Here is a 23,488-nt window from a genome sequence, read left to right on the forward strand (position 1 = left end):
ACGTCCTAGGGAAAATTCCCTAGATAGCGTCACATCTCGTTACATTCCTCTCCATCGAATTTATCTTGTGTCATTACATCTTAACGTCATTCTTCACTTGGAAAATGTGAAAATCAACGATAGTTAACGGAAAAATCGTCTAACAATCTTATCTGTCATCGATTCCTTATTATCCCCTGATGTACAGTGTCTATGGGTCGTAGTCTCGGCGTCACGTCCTAGGGAAAATTCCCTAGATCGCGTCACATCTCGTCATATTCCTTTTCAACGAATTTATCTTATGTCATTACATCTTAATATTATTCTTCACTTGGAAAATGTGAAAATCGGCAATGGTTGACGGAAAAATCATCTAACAATCTTATCAGTCATCGATTCCTTATTATCTCCTGATGTACAGTGTCCGTAGGACATAATCTCGGCGTCACGTCCTAGGGAAAATTCCCTAGGTCGCGTCACATCTCGTTATATTCCTCTCCATCGAATTTATCTTGTGTCATTACATCTTAATATCATTCTTCACTTGGAAAATGTGAAAATCGGCAATGATTGACGCAAAAATCGTCAAACAATCGTACCAGGCATGGATCCTTTATTGTCCTTTGATCCACCGCATCCGTCGATCTGTTGAAATCAGGGGTAGAACGTTGCACTCGACGCTATCGCAACCGCGATCACGTTTTAATTTCACTTTGTATCATATCGTTCCTATTTTGATATAAAAATAATGAAATTTTGCTTTCATCCCGATCTCGAGAGAACGGAAGATCAGATAGCATCGGCGCGCTTTTACTTATAAATCTATGATCATTCCGTTGGTACCGGGGGACCAGGTCACGAGCAGCGAGGTCTATCGACCGTGTCTGAACAGATCTATTCAGCCGATCTCTCGAACGATCGTTCAACCGACCTTGGATCCCATTCAGCCGCTTGATTTTAATTTTGCTAACGCCAGCTGCTTACAAGTAGCTCGAAACTTTCTCCCATGAACAACTACCATGTCTACGTTGCTTCTTTGTTCGATGGCTGAACACTCGAGGCCCGACGAAAAAGTTGCTAATGGAACGTTGATACGCGAGAACGGTCTATTTACGTGATTTAGAAAGCTCGTGGATCTTGTGCGTTGATGTATAGCAACGTGGAGTTAGGCCAACGCCGACTTTCTAAGTTAAGATTTTGTACTTGATCGCTGTTCAAGATACTTGGATTTATCTCGAGATTAGGAGGGCCCACTGTCTCTGACTGACTGTCACTGTTAAGCCACATACGTTGCTTTTGTAATTTCTCCATTTAAAATCCATCGAAATAATCCTAATGAAATTTAATAAAATTATATAACGAAAATTCCAGAAATTGCAATTTCGAATAATTTCGCGATATTTTAAAAAATGTTATTTGCAAAATTATCACCGACGTGGAAATAATCGTAGAGTGAAATGGTATAAATAGTATAATTTTGAGAGTACCAGAAATGGGATAATTGATTCATCCTAACTGCATTTCAGTTCAGCACGTCTCGTAAATCATTTGTTAAGTTAAATAGTCCTGAATGTACTAGTCCGAAGTGTGGATAGGATAATTCATGGTAATAAAGTCCGAGTCAACAATGAAAGTTGTAAGTATGGGCATTAAGTATTACGATGGCTTTCATATTTCTCCGTATGACTCTAACGTGGTTCTAGTCTGATTATAAAATTTACGTCGACTCACTTGTCTCGACGACCCGTTGCTTCGATGCCTGATCAATTTTATATAAGTCAATTTGATCAATTACCAGCGCGTGCATTTTCATTGATGAAATTTTATAGCCTGTTGCAAAACGACCGATTGAAAAGAAATAAAAGGCATCGTGAATCTACTAGACCAGACAAATAATCGATAAACGAAAAAATTAACGAAAATGAATAGAAAAATTATGTATAGAAGACGAAAAAATTAACAAAAAAGAAGAGAAAATTTATGCATAAAAGGCGAAGAAATTAAGGAAAAAAGAATCTCGAAAAATAGAAAAATCGATTTCCCTGTATATTAAGAACGTCGAGTAGAAAATTGATGTATAAAAGAAAATTAAAATTGGCAAGGTCAAGTGAGTAAAACGCGAAATTTTTAATTAAAATTATCGGTCATTTAATGACAACTTATATTTTTTAGGAAACGATTCTTTCAAATCACTCGCTAGCTCCTTGAACTTTAAACTGGAAAGGAACTCGTGCTCGGAAAAGTAATATGGCGAACGTGATTGCGAGTCGTTTCTACGTTTTTTAATTTTATCCTCGATATTCTTCAAATCTCATACAACATGGGCGATTTTCTGCGCTCGCGAGCTCGCTTAATAAATCAGTATGAAGTATCGTCATTTGTCAGTAACACCTATTTTTTCCAGAGAAACCGATGTTTTCTAATATCATATATCGTATTTTTCTAATCAGCTCCTTGAACTCTCAACCTAAATTGAAACTCGTATTCGTGAAATTAATATGACGAACCGTTAATACGTTTTTTAATACTAATTCTATTGTGACCGGCCAAATAACCGGTGGAAGAAGAAACGAAATAAGAAAAATTTTAGAAAAATGGAGGACGAAGTGACATGGAAAAATTGATTTCACCTATATCGAAAGAAAAATCTCAGAGACGAGTGACCAAAGCGACAAAATTGATTGCGAAATTTTTAATTAGAAGAAAGACCATAGTGTTAATCGAAGATATCCTTATTCTGTATTAATTGGGCCCAATTGCAATGAAGAATTGGAAATTTATCAATAATTCTAATTTTTCGCAAAGAAACCAATTTTTTCGAGTACCATATATCATATTTTTCCAATCAACTCCTTAAACTATGAAACTAAATTGGGACTCATGCCCATAAAAGTAACATAGCGAACCATTTACCATTTTTATGAACAAATCTTCTTTGTCCCTATTCAGTATTACTATCAATTTAATTATTCCAATAAATTTAATTAATTGGGCCCAAATGCGAAGGATGGTAAGTCCCAATTATTTATCCTAATCGCGTTTAAAGCAGACGTCCATGCGAAATGCCAATAGAATTGATCGCAAAGAAATTGTAGCAGCGGAATAACGAGTTTCGGAATTACGAAAGGGACAGTTGCGAAACGGACCCAAAGCAAATAAGTTCAAAAATGTGAAAACGAAACGCGCAACCTTGAGTCGGCTGGGAGAGCGGCGCGATGGCTGCCTCTAACGCTAAGGTTCTCAAAGGTGAGGCCGCAGGTAAGAGGGAAACTGCATTTTGAGTCGATGCAACGAGGCCGGGCCCCGTAGTTGCTGCCAGTTGCGTCACCGATCTGCGTCGCTGCTCCGTGTCCACGGGACCCCGTGCATTTTCCTCTCAGTGTCTCTCCGCGGTCCGCTTCGTCCGTGTGATTCTAATCGAAATTCCATCCTTCGCAACCTTCCCAAAGGACACCCCCCGAGGAAGAATAAGAACAAGAACAAGAAGCATATCCAGTGACATTTCTGTCATACCACTCTGTCAAATAAAATCCGGATTTTGTGTAGTGAACTAGCGAAGAACCGCGAAACACTCGTGGATCGAGAATTTTTCAGAGAGAAAGTCGCGGAGTTACGCGTGGAAGCAGGCTAATAATTCAGCAGCTGGTTGAAAGTCTCGGGACGCTTTGTTCGCTGAGAATATCGTGCAGGAACCGGAAGGATCCTTCGTGCAGGCGTCACGTGACCGCTGGATCACGTTGCAGCGTTCACGTCTGCGACAGATAAGGAACAGGCCATCTCTGTCGCGTGATTATCGTCGCGAATATACATCGTTGAGAGTGAAGAACAGCCAGTTATACCGACGAGAGCGACGGGAATGAACCTCGTGACGCGGACCCAGTCCCAATTCCATATCTCTCGCCTCCCGGAAGAAATTCCTCGAATCCGTGTAAATAAAACGGGACCGAAATCTAGCTGAATTGAAATTAAATCGAAGATTTGCTCTTTCTTCCCGTCAGCGAATTCAAATTTGTGGGAACAGTTGGGAAAGAGAGGTTTGGAAAAGGACAAAAGCGAAACTGGTCGAAAGTTGACAGCGAATTGCTAGCGCACGGTGATTGTCGCGGGGCCAGCCGCGATTCCGTCGAGGTTATCTGTCGTTCCGACGTCGCGTCGTTGAATGACGCTTATCTGAGCGCAGTTCTAGCTAACCGATTTGCCCGAGTGGTCACGCGAACGCTCATCATGCCGCAGGGTGACGAGAACCCGTCGAATGGCAGGATCCAGGGCCCTAGACTGAGGAACGAGATCCTTCTGCAGGAGGATTCACTGGGAAAGAGCGAAGTCGATGTTGGAAAGCGCGGCAATATCGATCTGAACGGGATGCCGGAGCTGAAGGACGATCAGGTCCAGGTGAACGACGAAGAGGTGTGCCTGGATCTCGGGGAACCCTCGCCGGAAGTGATGGAGTACGCGAGGAGGGAGCTGGGAGAGACGGATGACGTGAAGTGCAGGACTCTTCAGGAACTGAGGGATATGATTTACGGTAATTACTATTTGCGGCTCGTTCACGGTGCTTGCTATTCTTTCTCTATGTCCTGGCTACTCTGTGTTTCACAGAAAGAGGAGAGTGCCTGCCGCACCGGATGGACGACGATTTTCTCATCAGATTCCTGAGGTCGAGGAACTTCAACGTGAATCGGGCACATAGATTGGTGAGTTTTATTTCAATTCCTTAATCATTCGTTACCTCTTTCACCCCGATCTCTGTAGTTACCCCTGTCAAACGACGGCTTATCAGCGAATCGGTGTAAAAATCGCTAGAGATAGTTGGCAGCGATTTGCGAAACGAGTCCAGCTGCAACAGTTGCACAATCGTGTCAAGGCGAGCTAACAGCAGACTATCTACTCGTGATCGAAAATATCTCGAGAGAATTGTTTCTCCAGTCTATTCCCTGCCAACACGTTCCTCCTGAACCGATTTTCACGATTTCTCAGCCGATTTTCACGATTTCTGACCCGATTTTTGGTTTATCTTCCACGGAGGACATCCGTCTATTATTATCTCCGTGGACAGCTCTGTAAACATCCCGTACCTTTGCCTGTAACAGTTATCTGTCAAAACGCTGTCAACAGCGAGTAGCAAAGAAAGAGACCGACAGATCTCGGGTTAATCGCGACGAAGTCGAACGAAAGTGCATTCGGTGAGCAAACGAGAGTCGAGTCAGAACCATTTCCAATGGCAGCACTAATTGTTCAACGCGACCAATTAATCGATCGTTTCCCACGAGCTCCTCAGAGAGTCGTCGCGTGATCCAGGATCGACGAGGGGTGATCCTCGAGAGGAAAGGAAACTTAGCTCGAGGGATTTCCGGAAAATCGAGACTCTGCAAAGAGCCCTCGTTAGCTGTTGGCTGAGAAACGCGAGACGAATTCGCTTCACAGTCGCAATTTCGCGTGTCGTGGATCATTAACGGAGTTGATTGCGTTTCCGGGACCGATTTAATATTCCAACAATTAAAAGAATCTCTTCCGTATTATTTCAAACGTCAATAATTAAATAAAAATCGTTGTTTAGTCTTCCTTCCCATGTAAGAAATTCTGGAAAAATTCCTTTCCCAGTAATTACAGAAAATTTGAGAATAGGTACAGGGTGAGCATGTGAAAAAGTCACGACTTGCTCATTTTCAACCCTTTTTACGTCCCTTTTGTGCAAGTTATAGAGCACCCCTTGGAGATTAAAATGGCTACGTCAAAAAAGAATACAGTTTATTTTTGTTTCGTGTCATTCAGTCTTCCAGTGCCACCCTGTATGATGAATAGATAGGTAAAAAGTGGTGCGTGATTTAATTATACGTTGACCGGTTGTACGTGGAAAGAAAAATGTCGGGAAAGGTCGTGTCGAAGTTAATATTTTCGCTTGCTACTCGTGAAAAATAATTTTGCCCTTATCATCGCCGGTCCCCCTTCACTCGAATCGCGATTCCCAACTGTACATCCTGTGCTCCGATGTCTCTCGACTCGCGCTAAGCAAATTGAAAATAATTCCCGTCCGCAGAGGATTAAATTTCAGTTCCCTTTAGCTACGGCTGCTTGCCCCACAGAGCAACCTCCCGAGGATTCTCTGGTCCGCTGGAACTTCGTATTCGAGGACAAGCTAATTCGATTTGAAAGCAAGCGAGCACTTGGTCCTCTTATTTAGAACAACGCTGCGTAAACCGAGTTAGAGAAGTCGCACACCTTCCGCTATTTTATCTAGGTTACTGCAGCATCCGTGAAACAAATTCCCCCGTTGGCATAACGAGACTCGAAAAATTTCGAATAATTAAACCAAATATTGCACGTCTGAAGGAAGATGCTCTTTCGATAGATCGTGAACTACTGCAACTTCAAGGAGGAGCACCCGGAGATCCATCAGGACGTGAGTCCAGTGGAGATGAAGCACATAGGCGAGGACGACGTGATGACAGTGCCAGCGTATAGGACCCAGTGTGGCAGAAGGATGATGATATATCGACTGGGAAACTGGGACCCGAGGAAGTACCCAGTGGAAGAGCTGTTCAAAGCCACTGTCATCATCCTGGAGCTCGGAGTGCTGGAGCCCAGGGCTCAGATCCTCGGCGGCGTGGCCATTTTCGATCTGGAGGGCATCACGATGGCGCATGCGTGGACCATCACTCCTCAGGTACCATCTTACGTTCCCATAATTCCTTCTCGTAGCTCTGTCCTCGACCAGTGTAAAATGGCCGCACGAGAACAAGTTCGAGTGCAAGTTCGAGTTCGAGTTCGATGTGCGAGGAGCAAGAATTACGCAAAATGGCGACGACAGAGCGTCTGATTTAACCGCGCGAGGTATCTTGGCTACCGGTATCGATTTACCTTCAGCGTTCTTGAAACTTGAACCATCTGTAACGCCCTTGAAACTAACAGTCTCTCGTTTTATCTCGCTACCTCCTGCCACGTTTATTCATCCCGGCCGAACATCCGCCGTGCTAATAGTGTCCTTGAAACTTACACGATCCGCCAAGTTCCTAGCGCGAGTCTTCTTCCGCGAATCTTTCTGATCCTTCGTCGGATCATTAAGTCGATGGAGAAGGGTAACGACGCGTAACAACGCGGAAGAGCAGGAAACTTGGTGACAGCCATCTTCGTCTCACGCAACTTCGGTTCTCGAAAGATCTTCCACTTGGATTTCGATTCGGGATGACGATTACGAAGTGGATGACTACTGCTAGGTCCTAAATTGGAGATTTCCCGGTATTAAAATGCTAGAATCCAGAAATATCGCCACCTCGTGGGTCTAAAGGCTGTCAAAGTTTGTTGAGAACCACTCTCAGAATCGAAGACCGTGACCTGGAATCGGATCTTCCTCGTTACCACGCTGGATAATTTAGGCGTTTCAATTTATCATCTCGGTATCGATAGATGAATTAGGAAACTCAGTCCCTGCAAAGGCATAGTGAACGCAACGCCCAATTAATCCTTGCTTTTATATCTCCGCGATTGAACTCGCGAGCTCGGAGCCGCCATTAAAGGAAAATCACTTCACCTCGAATCAAACCTCCTCGAAATATCCTACCATCTCGTTAACAATTAATTCAGTCTCTATACAGATTCTCTTTCCAACCGAATAGCTCCATTCCTTTCTAAATTGACAGTGTTTTGCGTCTTCTCTGATGTAAAATGAAAACCATAGCTTATGCCACGATTTTATCTGTCATGGTGGATGAAGCTGAAGACAGAGATAACTACCCTTTTTTTTCATCTGTAGATCGCCAGCATGGCGATAGCATTGATGGTGTCAACGGATTGAACTTGCGAGCTCAGAGCCGCCATTAAAGAAAAAATCACTTCACCTCGAATCAAACCTCCTCGAAATATCCTACCATCTCGTTAACAATTAATTCAGTCTCTATACAGACTCTATTTCCAACCGAATAGCTCCATTCCTTTCTGAATTGACAGTGTTTTGCGTCTTCTCTGATGTAAAATGAAAACCATAGCTTATGCCACGATTTTATCTGTCATGATGGATGAAGCTGAAGACAGTCGTCTAATAACTGCCCTTTTTTTTCATCTGTAGATCGCCAGCATGGCGATAGCATTGATGGTGTCAACGGATTGAACTTGCGAGCTCAGAGCTGCCATTAAAGAAAAAATCACTTCACCTCGAATCAAACCTCCTCGAAATATCCTACCATCTCGTTAACAATTAATTCAGTCTCTATACAGACTCTCTTTTCAACCGAATAGCTCCATTCCTTTCTAAATTGACAGTGTTTTGCGTCTTCTCTGATGTAAAATGAAAACCATAGCTTATGCCACGATTTTATCTGTCATGATGGATGAAGCTGAAGACAGTCGTCTAATAACTGCCCTTTTTTTTCATCTGTAGATCGCCAGCATGGTGATAGCACTGATGGTGTCAGCGTTCCCGATGATAACCCACGCTATACACATCCTGCACCAATCCTGGGTGTTCGACGTGATATTCTCGGTGTTCAAGCCACTGTTGGACGTGAGGATGCAGAACAAGATCTTCTTCCACGGCAGCAACATGGACAGCCTGCACAAGCACATCTCGCCGTCGCATTTGCCGAAGAAGTACGGCGGGACCAGGGAGGAATTGGCTTACTATAAATGGATCGACAACCTCAGCAAAGTGCCTCAAATCGTCAAAGAGATGAAGCAGCTAGGTTATATAGTCCCGGAGGAGATGCAGAAGCAGTTAGACCAATTGGTCGAGGATTGAATTAGGACGTGCCTCAGGGACTCCGTCTCGAGCTGAATATCAGCTCCCATTCTTGATTAACATACAAGCGTACTCGATTCACCGTAGCTCATAGACATGTCTGTCCAGTCGGGGTCCTAGGATCCTTGACTCTCCTATTACTCTCACCTTTTATATTCGCCCCTCCTCTCAGAGGATGCATTTTTACTCGGAACACGTATTGTAACCGCGGTGCAACCCAACTATATGTCTTGCACACGCTATCTATCGTGCGTTTTTATGTTTTGTAAGGTCCAACGATCTTCGAGCTCCCCATCCAGGGGCCGAGGTATCGATTAAACGTTTTCAGGAAAGAAATCCACGCTCCTCCTTTCTACACCTCTGTGTCTCGAGTCTCCGGAGCAAGTATAACGGAGCCAGGGGATCGATGACGGTTGGATCCCAGGCGAATCGATTATTTCGTTCCATCGAATAACGCCTGTCAGTCCGCCTCGCAGTGACAGGAACACGGACGTTCTATTAATAAACAATCTCAAGCGACGATTAATAAGATCGAATCCAGCCGAGGAGCAGGTCTATTCAACCGCGAGCATCGCGCGAACGCAAACATAGAATACACGGTTGCGGGTCGATTTGCGTAACACGCTGTTCGAGCGGAATACAAGACAGACACGCAGTGAGTCAGCGGGTTAGTCCCGAGGCCAGCAACAATTATAGAAAACCGCGGAATATATTTTCCGGGAACTGTTAAACAAATAACACGCGAGCTCGGTGTCGGAAATCGACTACCCAGCCAGTACCCGTTCAACTTTCTTACCGTCGAGGTCCCGAGATCGAGAGTATCGCGAAGTTTCGAGCATTCCGGGATAGATCTGCGCGCCCAGCGAGTGGTCGCGGTTGGAACAGCCCCCTGCGAGGGGTTCAGCGGTCGCGAGAAGGACACGACAGGTTGCGCGAGAAGGTGACCCCTGCGATTGCCCGGTGCACGTTGGGAAGGAAATGGGAAGGAATGGCCGCGCTAAAGCATCGGGTGGTGACCGAGATCCAGGCAATTGACGGAAAACGAGTGGCGGAGTGACGGCGGCGGTGGTCGTCGGCGGTGTGTCGAAGGGTGCAGCTAGGTCGGTAGGTACCTAGCAGATACGCGTAGGTAGGGCAGAGAGCGGCGCAGGTAGGGCCTGGCGTGGACGCGCTGGGTTCTGTGGTGGTTGATATCGACCCGCGTCGTAGAGGGTCGGAGCTGTTGGGGGTCGTATGGCGCAAGCCTGGACGGGAACGAGGGCGAGGAGGTGAACGGAGACGGTGGAGGCGGCGAGGAGCGGATGGAGAGAGTGGCGCTCCGCTTCCCTCCGAGTAGAGAAGAAAGAGCAGCGGCAGTAGTAACCCGGCCAGTACCCCGCGCGCGGGTGCAGCTGCATCCTAAAAGCCGTGTGTGTGAGAGTGCGTGAGAGTGCTACCGAGGCGTGTGTGTCCTGCTGGCGAGCAACGATCGCCGGGAAGGTCGAGTCCGAGGTGACAGGGCCTGGACTGGGTGTCAGCATCCGTTGCGAAGCGTGTGCTCGCGTAAGGGGCTCGCCGAGGGTGAGACCGTTCGGAGGGTTGGGTGTGCAGGTTCGTGGCGAAGCGAAGAGGAACGAGTGGAGGACAGGAGCGAACGGTGGATCGCTCGGTGGACGATATTCCTCGGACGCATCATCGTCAGCAGGCTAGCGCGACCGAGTTTCCATGCGTGTAACGCGCGCCTTAGCCGAAGGTATGTGAAACGGGGAGAGGCGGAGAGAAAGAGAGAGCGAGAGAGAACGGCGCCATGTTACGGAGACAAGAGACCTCGAACGAGGATTCCTACCTGAGCGCGGGCAGGCCGTCGAACCTGCTGCGGACGAGCTTCAGCAGCGCCAAGCTAGAGACGCTCTATCGCGCCTCCTCCCTTCGCCAGAGACGCGGTGGTCTCGAGTACTTCCTGATCTCGGTGCTGTTGTATGGTATCCAGACATTAGTCGTGCCGGTGCAGGATCTACCGGCTCGGGGCTTCACCGCTGTCTTCCTGGGCTTGAACCTAGGCCTGCTGGCCTGGATCGAGCACAACCAGAGGGCAAAGGACGCGTTCTGGTCGGTGGTCCCTCACGTGGCCTGGCAGTTGACCATCGCACATCTACTTGGTCAGCTGTACTTCAAGACCACCGATGTCACGCCTGGGGACGCGCTCGGATGGCTATTGCTCATGCTCTACCTGCTCTTCGCCACGCTACCCCTCAGGCTCTCACTCTGCGTCCTGCTCGCCATCGCCACTACCGTCGTCTACATCCTCACCGTCGTAGGACTATCCAAGGCACCCTCGCAGATACCCATCGATATCTTGGTAGGTGTTGCTTCGCGTCTCGATCTTTCCGAACGATCCATGCACCCACCGAGGTCCTGTTCCGTGTCAAAGTGTAAACCTCGTAGCAACGGGAAACGGGTGCACCGTGTCTAATTCCTAATCGAATAAACGAGTCTATAATCAATCGGAACTTCGACACCAGTCTCCAAGATTAGAACGTTTCCTATTCTCAGCGAGCAGACCTCGCTGGAGTGATCTATCATCCATCGAGTGTCACTGTTATCGTCAGGCTCTTCAATTGATTTACACCCTCGAGTTTATATTCATCCTCGGGGACCTCTGTCGCGGTATTTCGATAGTTTCGCGTTCCTTCCGTTCGATATCACCTTACCCCCTAGTTAGAGTGTCCCCCCAAGACGCTGCCAACTTCTCGGGGTGCGACCTCCGCGCCTAGGACTCAGCTCGGAACCGGCGTCCTCGCGGGAACAACTGTTGCCGCGGTTCGAGATCCGGCGAAGCAATTTGCCAGCGTAGTTGCCGTCTTCTTAACGTCGTTTCGATGGATCGATACGCAACGATACACAGCAGCCGATCGAGCGACCCATTGTAAAATAGCCCGACGCCGCGCGTGACAACTTTTCCACGTTCACGAGCGGCTAAGCCCTCGATTATTTTCTATTCCAACGCCCCTGCACGGAACGCTGAATGGAACCGAGTTCGCGATACAGCCGGGACTGGCTTGCTATTTTTGAAAATACCAAGCCGCACCGTTGGAAGGGATGGCAAGTTTGCGGTCTGCGGCAGTTCGAATTTTAAATAGAACTTTTTTTTTTTTTTTCCTTTTTTCACGGTGCCTGACAGCGTCGTGACAGCAGTGGGTGGACGTTTCGCGTGACCAGCTGACTCTTCCCATCCCCTTCGATTAATCGTGCAGCGATAACGCGGATATCTCTGCCGGAGAAATGAAATTATCGCGGACAAGCTGGGACACAGGCTTCCAGGATGTTCTAATTTTAGCCGAAGCCCGTGGAATTTATAGAACTCGACGCGTTGCGGCGTCGATGAAAATAACGGATCTTTGGATTAGACAGCTTGTTCTTTTTTAATCAGGATACCCGGTTACGTAAGATTCGAAGTGAATTAGGGGAGCAGAGGCAGCGAGAAAATTCACGGAGCACGCCGCGGCCGCGCAACAAGTTAACACCCCCAGCTGATTACGCTCCTCGCTCGACCAGTTTATGGCAAGTCATTCTCGCCCGTTGCCAATTTTTATCCCACCATCTGCTACGCCCCTGCTGACAAATCCCGATAATCCCGAGAAAGGCCATTATCTCACGGTTACTTATCTTCAGGCTGGTGCCTGTCAAGTTCGCCGACAGAAAATTGCTGTTTCGAGTCTCAACCCCTTGGGTTCGATGATACCCAAGTTTGGAAGAATACTCCGGGACTAAAAATATAATACTCGAAAATAATCCATAAAAATGGATCGTGACAAGGGGCCGTTGCGATCTAAATTTGGTTCGCGAATTTTGTGTCTCGAGTCACCCCTAAGGGAGCCTCGTCGCATCGATCTCTAAAAATATAGCAGCAGCTTTCGATTTCCTTCAAAGAGGGTCTAGTTATAGACTCGGGAGACACTGAATACTATGAGATTGTTATAAACGTAGGAATTTTTGGTTTCAATCCACCTGAAACAAAGCCTCGCGTCTTAAAAGGCAGAATGCTGTCATGGTCTTCTAATTTTCGTATTTTAAAATTTTTTAAATATTTAATTACCAATTTTATAAATATTCAAATTGCACCCCTCGTTTAAAAAGGAAATATCAGTCTCACCAAAATAACCCTGCAGGAATTTCGGTTTACAAATAAGTTTCTAAACATACGGATTCTCACCCCTAACCTATCAACGATCGATCCCTAGCTCTAAAGCTACCGGTCGTTTGACCGGTAGATAAAAACATGGAACAGGAAGAGCTCTAGAGGAACTGAAATAGAAGATATTAAAAATTAATAACACTAAATGCAGAATTTTTACTCGAAAATTTGAAAACTGTCAAGCTGTACTCGGTTCAGCGTTAAAATCGAGCCATCAGCCTTCGCGAGGGATGATAAAAGTGATCGATGGATAAAGAAATGAAAGAGAAAGAGCTTTCGAGCAAATGGAATAAAAGATACTGAGAAATTGATGATCAAGAAAAATATGGAGAAGTCAAGCAGGATAACTTAGAATTTTTACTCAAAAATTACTCAGAAATACTATAAAACGAACTATACAATCATTGATCTAATAATTCGAATATGCACCTCAACGAATAATTTTTGGATTCTAATTCATTTTTACTCCAGATCTGAGAACTTCTTTCGCAATCCATTTTGGAAACTCCTGAAAAATTCATTTACAAGTGGAGTGTCAAAATCGGTGACTCTCCCTGTCAATTCACCATTTATGCTCTTCAGTTTCTTTTCTTCGTGTTGAAATATTTATTTATATACATATATAAATTCGTCTTCATATTTTATGATCAGTAAGACTGTTTCGTTTGATAAAAACAAGAAAACAAGGATAAAAGTATTAAAATAGAGACATCGGTCTTGACAGAGATTAGCCTGTTTCGGATTTTTAATCAGTCCAAGCTGCATGGACGTCGTGGAGCTAGTTGTTAATTAAAACGTGGCTGGCTAGAGGGATGAAAGGACAAGGGAAATTGGTAATTAAGCGAGGAACTCGGTTCCCGATCAGTGATCACGTCGCGAATCTTCGAATTCGGAGTCTACTGTCTGCCAAACGCGAACTAATCGACGCCCGATGGCAGGGTGCTAATGAACAGCCCGTGGCGGCCATTAGCATGGCAAATTCGTCGAGAACGTTGGTAAATTATTAAAGAAGCGTAGGGAGTTTTCGAGATCCTCGCAGGATTAGTCAGCGAATCGCGAGTTTCTTTCTCGCGTGACAGGGTGATCGATGAGCCTGCGGTTCGTGTGCCGGGCAAATTAGGGCTGCACGGATGGGATTTATGAATTTTCGTGTTTGTCAGCGGACGAAGTACGTGTCACGGGTTCGCGCGAGTATGAGTCGGTTTAATTCGCTGTTTCGAGGTCGGAAATTGCACGTAGCGACCTGTACGTTTCGCGCGAGGCAGGAAATCGTTCACCAGAACGCGCGACGCAACGCCGCTCTTGTTTTCAACTGCGCGGCTGGTGAAAGTTACTTGGCGTAAAAAATAATAGACTTCCTGTGCATCTGAAATTAATGAAAGTTCCGTCGGTATAACGAAACTTAACGATCGATTTCTGTTCGAGGAAGAGTGAAATCTGCGCGCGGATATTCCTAGAAACTCCTGGCCTTTCGTCGAATCGGACATTTTGACGTTGTTTCGAAGTCGCTGCTAGTTATGTATTAATTCCTTTCTCTTGTTCTCAGTCCTGAGTTCTTAGTTCTCCTCAGTTCGCAATTCTCAGTCCTGAATTCTTCGTTTTCCTCAATTCACAATTTTAAATTCTGAGTACTGAGTCCTGAGTTCTTAGTTTCCCTCGATTCACAATTCTCAGTGCTGAGTACTGAGTCTTGAGTTCTTAGTTTCCCTCAATTCACAATTCTCAGCCCTGAGTACTGTGTCCTGAGTTCTTAGATTTCCTCGATTCACAATTCTCAGCATTGAGTACTAAGTCCTGAGTTCTTAGATTTCCTCAATTCACAATTCTCAGTCCTGAGTACTGAGTCTTGAGTTCTTAGATTTCCTCAATTCACAATTCTCAGGCTTGAGTTCTTAGCTTTTCTCATTTCACAATTCTCAGCGCTGAGTACTGTGTCCTGAGTTCTTAGATTTCCTCAATTCACAATTCTCAGGCTTAAGTACTGAGTCTTGAGTTCTTAGCTTTTCTCAATTCACAATTCTCAATCCTGTGTTCTTAATTTCCCTTAATTCACAATTCTCAGTCCTGAATTCTTCGTTTTCCTCAATTCACAATTTTAAATTCTGAGTACTGAGTCCTGAGTTCTTAGTTTCCCTCGATTCACAATTCTCAGTCCTGAGTACTGAGTCTTGAGCTCCTAGTTTCCCTCAATTCACAATTCTCAGTCCTGAGTTCATAGTTTTCTTCAATTCACAATTCTCAGCATTGAGTACTAAGTTCTGAGTTCTTAGATTTCCTCAATTCACAATTCTCAGGCTTGAGTTCTTAACTTTTCTCAATTCACAATTCTCAGGCTTGAGTTCATAGCTTTTCTCATTTCACAATTCTCAGCACTGAGTACTGTGTCTTGAGTTCTTAGATTTCCTCGATTCACAATTCTCAGGCTTAAGTACTGAGTCTTGAGTTCTTAGCTTTTCTCAATTCACAATTCTCAATCCTGTATTCTTAATTTCCCTTAATTCACAGTTCTCAGTCCTAAGTTCATAGTTTTTCTTAATTCACAATTCTCAGTCCTGAGTTTATAATTTTTCTCAATTCACAATACTCAATCCTAAGTACTAAGTCTTGAGTTCTTAGTTCTCCTCAATTCACAATTCTCAGTTCTGAATTCCAGTTCTCCTCAATTCGTAATTCTCATTCCTGTGTTCTTAGTTTCCTTCAATTCACAATTCAAAATCCTGAGTGCTGAGTCTTGCGTTCTTAGTTTTCTTCAATTCACAATCCTCAGTCCTGAATACTGAGTACTGAGCACTGACTACTGAGTACTGAGTTCATAGCTTTTTCAATTCAAAATTCTCAGTTGTGAATTCCAGTTTTCCTCAATTCACAATTCTCAGTCCTGTGTTCTTAGTTTTCTTCAATTCACAGTTCAAAATCTTGAGTATTGAGTCTCGAATTCTTAGTTTCCCTCAATTCACAACTCTTAGACCTAAGTACTGAGTACTGAGTTCATAACTTTTTCAATTCACAATTCTCAGTCCTGAGTACTGAGTCCGGAGTTCGTAGTTTTCCTCAATTCACAATTCTCAGTCCTGAGTACTGAGTCCTAAGTTTTGAATTCCGAGTTCATATTACAGAGTTCTGAAGCATTACTTACTCATTATGAATTAAATTCGATCTACGGATCTATAATAGCAAGCTAAACACATCTACCGGGTATACAAGAATCATGGAATTATAACGAAGATAAACAGGTGCATAGAATCCTAATTCTCGCTTTGCAAACCCTTCTACGTTCTAATTTATCAGTCAGTAATTAACAATTAATTAGCTGCTGCAATTTAAATATTCACCTGAATAAATGCCAATTTCATATTCACGTAATGACAGAATCTTCGTATATATAGTCGATTTTCGAACAAAACACCGAATATCTTGCAGTGACCATATGAAATTTCATTTTATCGAATTCCATGGGAATGACGGGGCTCGAGAATCGCTGCTATGGGGACCCCGTTACAAATTTTCCTAGACGAGATCGAAAGCGAAAGTGCTGTTGCACGTGGTTCTATCGTTAGTGACGCTCGAGTAGAGTTCGGTCAATGGTTGTTTAAAATAGAGAGAGGAAGAGAGAGAAAGAGAAGAGAGAGAGAGAGAGCTGGAGACAGAGAGATGCGCAACGACGCGACATGCCGCCTTTCCATGCACGACATACGATCGGTTTTCAATGGCAGGAACGTTTCTTTCAAATCCATCGACTCGATCATGGAACGAGTACACTGCATCCATTGCAGCGACAATTGCAATCATTCTTGTCCAACGAACCCTTTAACAGAGGGTTAATTCTGATTCCAACAACCCTTTCCTCGGATCACACAGCGTGCGCGAACAGGGGTGCAATGATGCACCGATGTGAATGGGAGAAAATATCCAGAAAAGAATATACGTCGTTGTATAAAAATATTTGTTGCTATATACAGGGTGTCCTAAATTTCAATAGTCAAACTTTCTTGATGTACTTCTTGGGTCCATGTTGGAGAACTTTGGATAAATCATCTATTCGTGTACATATATTTGTGACCATTTTATATCTGATAAAATTAGTACTATTTTGTGGTCATTTTACAATGGTTGTAAGAATAATGACGGAAATGTTCAGGATAATTTACATTCGAATTACGAGAATTCTAATCATCGACTTATAACTCACGTGCACTAAAGATAATATAATCTTGTTTTTGATTTCGGAATATGTTTGAAAGATATATAAAATTTTTGTACACCTACATACACGAATATATAGACATTTTACGAGACAATTTCAGTAAGCACCATTCCTATACATACATACTTCCAAAAAATATTAAATTTATAACGAAAATTCTTAAAACAATGAATACCAAAATAATCAAGAATAAAATTATTACACGATTATTAAAAGAATGATCCAGAAAATCCTTAAAATAATTGGGAATAAAATAATTAATATCAAATTATTACAAGATAATTAAAACTACCACAATAACCTTATTTAACCGCAAAAGAATAATCCAGAAAATTTTTAAAATAATTGGGAACAAAATAAATAATATAAAATTATTATAAGATAATTGAAACCACCCCAATAATCCCATTTACCCAGCAAAGAATGATCCACAAGATCCTTAAAATAATTGGAAATAAAATAATTAATAACAAATTGCTACAAGATAATTAAAACCAATCCAATAATCCCATTTAACCACCAAAGAATGATCCACAAGATCCTTAAAATAATTAATATGAAATTATTACAAGATAATTGAAACTACCCCAATAATCCCATTTAACCACCAAAGAATTATTCACAAGATCCTTAAAATAATTAATATGAAATTATTACAAGATAATTGAAACTACCCCAATAATCCCATTTAACCACCAAAGAATTATTCACAAGATCCTTAAAATAATTAATATGAAATTATTACAAGATAATTGAAACTACCCCAATAATCCCATTTAACCACCAAAGAATTATTCACAAGATCCTTAAAATAATTAATATGAAATTATTACAAGATAATTGAAACTACCCCAATAATCCCATTTAACCACCAAAGAATTATTCACAAGATCCTTAAAATAATTAATATGAAATTATTACAAGATAATTGAAACTACCCCAATAATCCCATTTAACCACCAAAGAATTATTCACAAGATCCTTAAAATAATTAATATGAAATTATTACAAGATAATTGAAACTACCCCAATAATCCCATTTAACCACCAAAGAATTATTCACAAGATCCTTAAAATAATTAATATGAAATTATTACAAGATAATTGAAACTACCCCAATAATCCCATTTAACCACCAAAGAATTATTCACAAGATCCTTAAAATAATTAATATGAAATTATTACAAGATAATTGAAACTACCCCAATAATCCCATTTAACCACCAAAGAATTATTCACAAGATCCTTAAAATAATTAATATGAAATTATTACAAGATAATTGAAACTACCCCAATAATCCCATTTAACCACCAAAGAATTATTCACAAGATCCTTAAAATAATTAATATGAAATTATTACAAGATAATTGAAACTACCCCAATAATCCCATTTAACCACCAAAGAATTATTCACAAGATCCTTAAAATAATTAATATGAAATTATTACAAGATAATTGAAACTACCCCAATAATCCCATTTAACCACCAAAGAATTATTCACAAGATCCTTAAAATAATTAATATGAAATTATTACAAGATAATTGAAACTACCCCAATAATCCCATTTAACCACCAAAGAATTATTCACAAGATCCTTAAAATAATTAATATGAAATTATTACAAGATAATTGAAACTACCCCAATAATCCCATTTAACCACCAAAGAATTATTCACAAGATCCTTAAAATAATTAATATGAAATTATTACAAGATAATTGAAACTACCCCAATAATCCCATTTAACCACCAAAGAATTATTCACAAGATCCTTAAAATAATTAATATGAAATTATTACAAGATAATTGAAACTACCCCAATAATCCCATTTAACCACCAAAGAATTATTCACAAGATCCTTAAAATAATTAATATGAAATTATTACAAGATAATTGAAACTACCCCAATAATCCCATTTAACCACCAAAGAATTATTCACAAGATCCTTAAAATAATTAATATGAAATTATTACAAGATAATTGAAACTACCCCAATAATCCCATTTAACCACCAAAGAATTATTCACAAGATCCTTAAAATAATTAATATGAAATTATTACAAGATAATTGAAACTACCCCAATAATCCCATTTAACCACCAAAGAATTATTCACAAGATCCTTAAAATAATTAATATGAAATTATTACAAGATAATTGAAACTACCCCAATAATCCCATTTAACCACCAAAGAATTATTCACAAGATCCTTAAAATAATTAATATGAAATTATTACAAGATAATTGAAACTACCCCAATAATCCCATTTAACCACCAAAGAATTATTCACAAGATCCTTAAAATAATTAATATGAAATTATTACAAGATAATTGAAACTACCCCAATAATCCCATTTAACCACCAAAGAATTATTCACAAGATCCTTAAAATAATTAATATGAAATTATTACAAGATAATTGAAACTACCCCAATAATCCCATTTAACCACCAAAGAATTATTCACAAGATCCTTAAAATAATTAATATGAAATTATTACAAGATAATTGAAACTACCCCAATAATCCCATTTAACCACCAAAGAATTATTCACAAGATCCTTAAAATAATTAATATGAAATTATTACAAGATAATTGAAACTACCCCAATAATCCCATTTAACCACCAAAGAATTATTCACAAGATCCTTAAAATAATTAATATGAAATTATTACAAGATAATTGAAACTACCCCAATAATCCCATTTAACCACCAAAGAATTATTCACAAGATCCTTAAAATAATTAATATGAAATTATTACAAGATAATTGAAACTACCCCAATAATCCCATTTAACCACCAAAGAATTATTCACAAGATCCTTAAAATAATTAATATGAAATTATTACAAGATAATTGAAACTACCCCAATAATCCCATTTAACCACCAAAGAATTATTCACAAGATCCTTAAAATAATTAATATGAAATTATTACAAGATAATTGAAACTACCCCAATAATCCCATTTAACCACCAAAGAATTATTCACAAGATCCTTAAAATAATTAATATGAAATTATTACAAGATAATTGAAACTACCCCAATAATCCCATTTAACCACCAAAGAATTATTCACAAGATCCTTAAAATAATTAATATGAAATTATTACAAGATAATTGAAACTACCCCAATAATCCCATTTAACCACCAAAGAATTATTCACAAGATCCTTAAAATAATTAATATGAAATTATTACAAGATAATTGAAACTACCCCAATAATCCCATTTAACCACCAAAGAATTATTCACAAGATCCTTAAAATAATTAATATGAAATTATTACAAGATAATTGAAACTACCCCAATAATCCCATTTAACCACCAAAGAATTATTCACAAGATCCTTAAAATAATTAAATTCTTAATTTCCCTTAATTCACAGTTCTCAGTCCTAAGTTCATAGTTTTTCTTAATTCACAATTCTCAGTCCTGAGTTTATAATTTTTCTCAATTCACAATACTCAATCCTAAGTACTAAGTCTTGAGTTCTTAGTTCTCCTCAATTCACAATTCTCAGTTCTGAATTCCAGTTCTCCTCAATTCGTAATTCTCATTCCTGTGTTCTTAGTTTCCTTCAATTCACAATTCAAAATCCTGAGTGCTGAGTCTTGCGTTCTTAGTTTTCTTCAATTCACAATCCTCAGTCCTGAATACTGAGTACTGAGCACTGACTACTGAGTACTGAGTTCATAGCTTTTTCAATTCAAAATTCTCAGTTGTGAATTCCAGTTTTCCTCAATTCACAATTCTCAGTCCTGTGTTCTTAGTTTTCTTCAATTCACAGTTCAAAATCTTGAGTATTGAGTCTCGAATTCTTAGTTTCCCTCAATTCACAACTCTTAGACCTAAGTACTGAGTACTGAGTTCATAACTTTTTCAATTCACAATTCTCAGTCCTGAGTACTGAGTCCGGAGTTCGTAGTTTTCCTCAATTCACAATTCTCAGTCCTGAGTACTGAGTCCTAAGTTTTGAATTCCGAGTTCATATTACAGAGTTCTGAAGCATTACTTACTCATTATGAATTAAATTCGATCTACGGATCTATAATAGCAAGCTAAACACATCTACCGGGTATACAAGAATCATGGAATTATAACGAAGATAAACAGGTGCATAGAATCCTAATTCTCGCTTTGCAAACCCTTCTACGTTCTAATTTATCAGTCAGTAATTAACAATTAATTAGCTGCTGCAATTTAAATATTCACCTGAATAAATGCCAATTTCATATTCACGAAATGACAGAATTTTCATATATGTAGTCGATTTTCGAACAAAACACCGAATATCTTGCAGTGACCATATGAAATTTCATTTTATCGAATTCCATGGGAATGACGGGGCTCGAGAATCGCTGCTATGGGGACCCCGTTACAAATTTTCCTAGACGAGATCGAAAGCGAAAGTGCTGTTGCACGTGGTTCTATCGTTAGTGACGCTCGAGTAGAGTTCGGTCAATGGTTGTTTAAAATAGAGAGAGGAAGAGAGAGAAAGAGAAGAGAGAGAGAGAGAGCTGGAGACAGAGAGATGCGCAACGACGCGACATGCCGCCTTTCCATGCACGACATACGATCGGTTTTCAATGGCAGGAACGTTTCTTTCAAATCCATCGACTCGATCATGGAACGAGTACACTGCATCCATTGCAGCGACAATTGCAATCATTCTTGTCCAACGAACCCTTTAACAGAGGGTTAATTCTGATTCCAACAACCCTTTCCTCGGATCACACAGCGTGCGCGAACAGGGGTGCAATGATGCACCGATGTGAATGGGAGAAAATATCCAGAAAAGAATATACGTCGTTGTATAAAAATATTTGTTGCTATATACAGGGTGTCCTAAATTTCAATAGTCAAACTTTCTTGATGTACTTCTTGGGTCCATGTTGGAGAACTTTGGATAAATCATCTATTCGTGTACATATATTTGTGACCATTTTATATCTGATAAAATTAGTACTATTTTGTGGTCATTTTACAATGGTTGTAAGAATAATGACGGAAATGTTCAGGATAATTTACATTCGAATTACGAGAATTCTAATCATCGACTTATAACTCACGTGCACTAAAGATAATATAATCTTGTTTTTGATTTCGGAATATGTTTGAAAGATATATAAAATTTTTGTACACCTACATACACGAATATATAGACATTTTACGAGACAATTTCAGTAAGCACCATTCCTATACATACATACTTCCAAAAAATATTAAATTTATAACGAAAATTCTTAAAACAATGAATACCAAAATAATCAAGAATAAAATTATTACACGATTATTAAAAGAATGATCCAGAAAATCCTTAAAATAATTGGGAATAAAATAATTAATATCAAATTATTACAAGATAATTAAAACTACCACAATAACCTTATTTAACCGCAAAAGAATAATCCAGAAAATTTTTAAAATAATTGGGAACAAAATAAATAATATAAAATTATTATAAGATAATTGAAACCACCCCAATAATCCCATTTACCCAGCAAAGAATGATCCACAAGATCCTTAAAATAATTGGAAATAAAATAATTAATAACAAATTGCTACAAGATAATTAAAACCAATCCAATAATCCCATTTAACCACCAAAGAATGATCCACAAGATCCTTAAAATAATTAATATGAAATTATTACAAGATAATTGAAACTACCCCAATAATCCCATTTAACCACCAAAGAATTATTCACAAGATCCTTAAAATAATTAATATGAAATTATTACAAGATAATTGAAACTACCCCAATAATCCCATTTAACCACCAAAGAATTATTCACAAGATCCTTAAAATAATTGGGAATAAAATAATTAATACAAAATTATTACAAGATAATTAAAACCACCCCAATAATTCCATTTACCCACCAAAGAATGATCCACAAGATCCTTAAAATAATTTAGAATAAAATAACTGGGAATAAAATAATTAATATAAAATTATTACAAGATAATTAAAACCACCCCAATAATCCCACTTACCCACCAAAGAATGATCCACAAGATCCTTAAAATAATTGGAAATAAAATAATTGGAAATAAAATAATTAATATAAAATTATTACAAGATAATTAAAACCACCCCAATAATCCCATTTAACCACCAAAGAATGATCCAGGAGATCCAACAAATGGCAAAGACACGCTACCATTCGTGGTACAGTAGATCAGCAGACTGTAATTGCTCGATAATATTTAAATCGAGCGGCTGGATGGTGGACAAAAGCGTTCTCCACGCTAATTTCTCCACCATGGATGATTCAATTATCATGGCTCTATTGTCAACAGGGACAAACGATTGCGACAAAAGCGCTCGCTGAATGGGGCGCCATCGAGCGTGCGGGATCAAGCATTTCGCGGCGTGCACCCGTGCG

The 23,488-nt window shown here is 40.4% G+C and overlaps 2 protein-coding genes across 3 annotated transcripts in view; both read left to right on the plus strand.

The window, feature by feature from the left end:
* LOC108555706 (alpha-tocopherol transfer protein) overlaps positions 1 to 9,046 on the plus strand; it is a 23,264-nt gene extending 14,218 nt beyond the window's left edge. The window contains exons 3-6 of one of the 2 annotated variants that reach the window (XM_017911491.1): positions 4,213 to 4,504; positions 4,579 to 4,673; positions 6,329 to 6,643; positions 8,354 to 9,046. In XM_017911491.1, coding sequence (XP_017766980.1) covers positions 4,342 to 4,504; positions 4,579 to 4,673; positions 6,329 to 6,643; positions 8,354 to 8,710 — 930 coding nt within the window. In that variant the 5' untranslated portion in view covers positions 4,213 to 4,341 and the 3' untranslated portion in view covers positions 8,711 to 9,046. Of the gene's footprint in view, positions 1 to 3,953; positions 4,505 to 4,578; positions 4,674 to 6,328; positions 6,644 to 8,353 lie in introns of those variants that run through there. The other variant, XM_017911492.1, reaches the window with a different exon arrangement.
* A 271-nt stretch (positions 9,047 to 9,317) lies between these two features.
* Ac3 (adenylate cyclase 3) overlaps positions 9,318 to 23,488 on the plus strand; it is a 36,404-nt gene continuing 22,233 nt past the window's right edge. The window contains exon 1 of the mRNA XM_017911501.1: positions 9,318 to 11,048. Coding sequence (XP_017766990.1) covers positions 10,497 to 11,048 — 552 coding nt within the window. The 5' untranslated portion in view covers positions 9,318 to 10,496. The remainder of the gene's footprint in view (positions 11,049 to 23,488) is intronic.

Source organism: Eufriesea mexicana, unplaced genomic scaffold, assembly GCF_001483705.2.
Source record: "Eufriesea mexicana isolate 0111107269 unplaced genomic scaffold, ASM148370v2 scaffold278, whole genome shotgun sequence".
Classification (NCBI taxonomy): domain Eukaryota; kingdom Metazoa; phylum Arthropoda; class Insecta; order Hymenoptera; family Apidae; genus Eufriesea; species Eufriesea mexicana.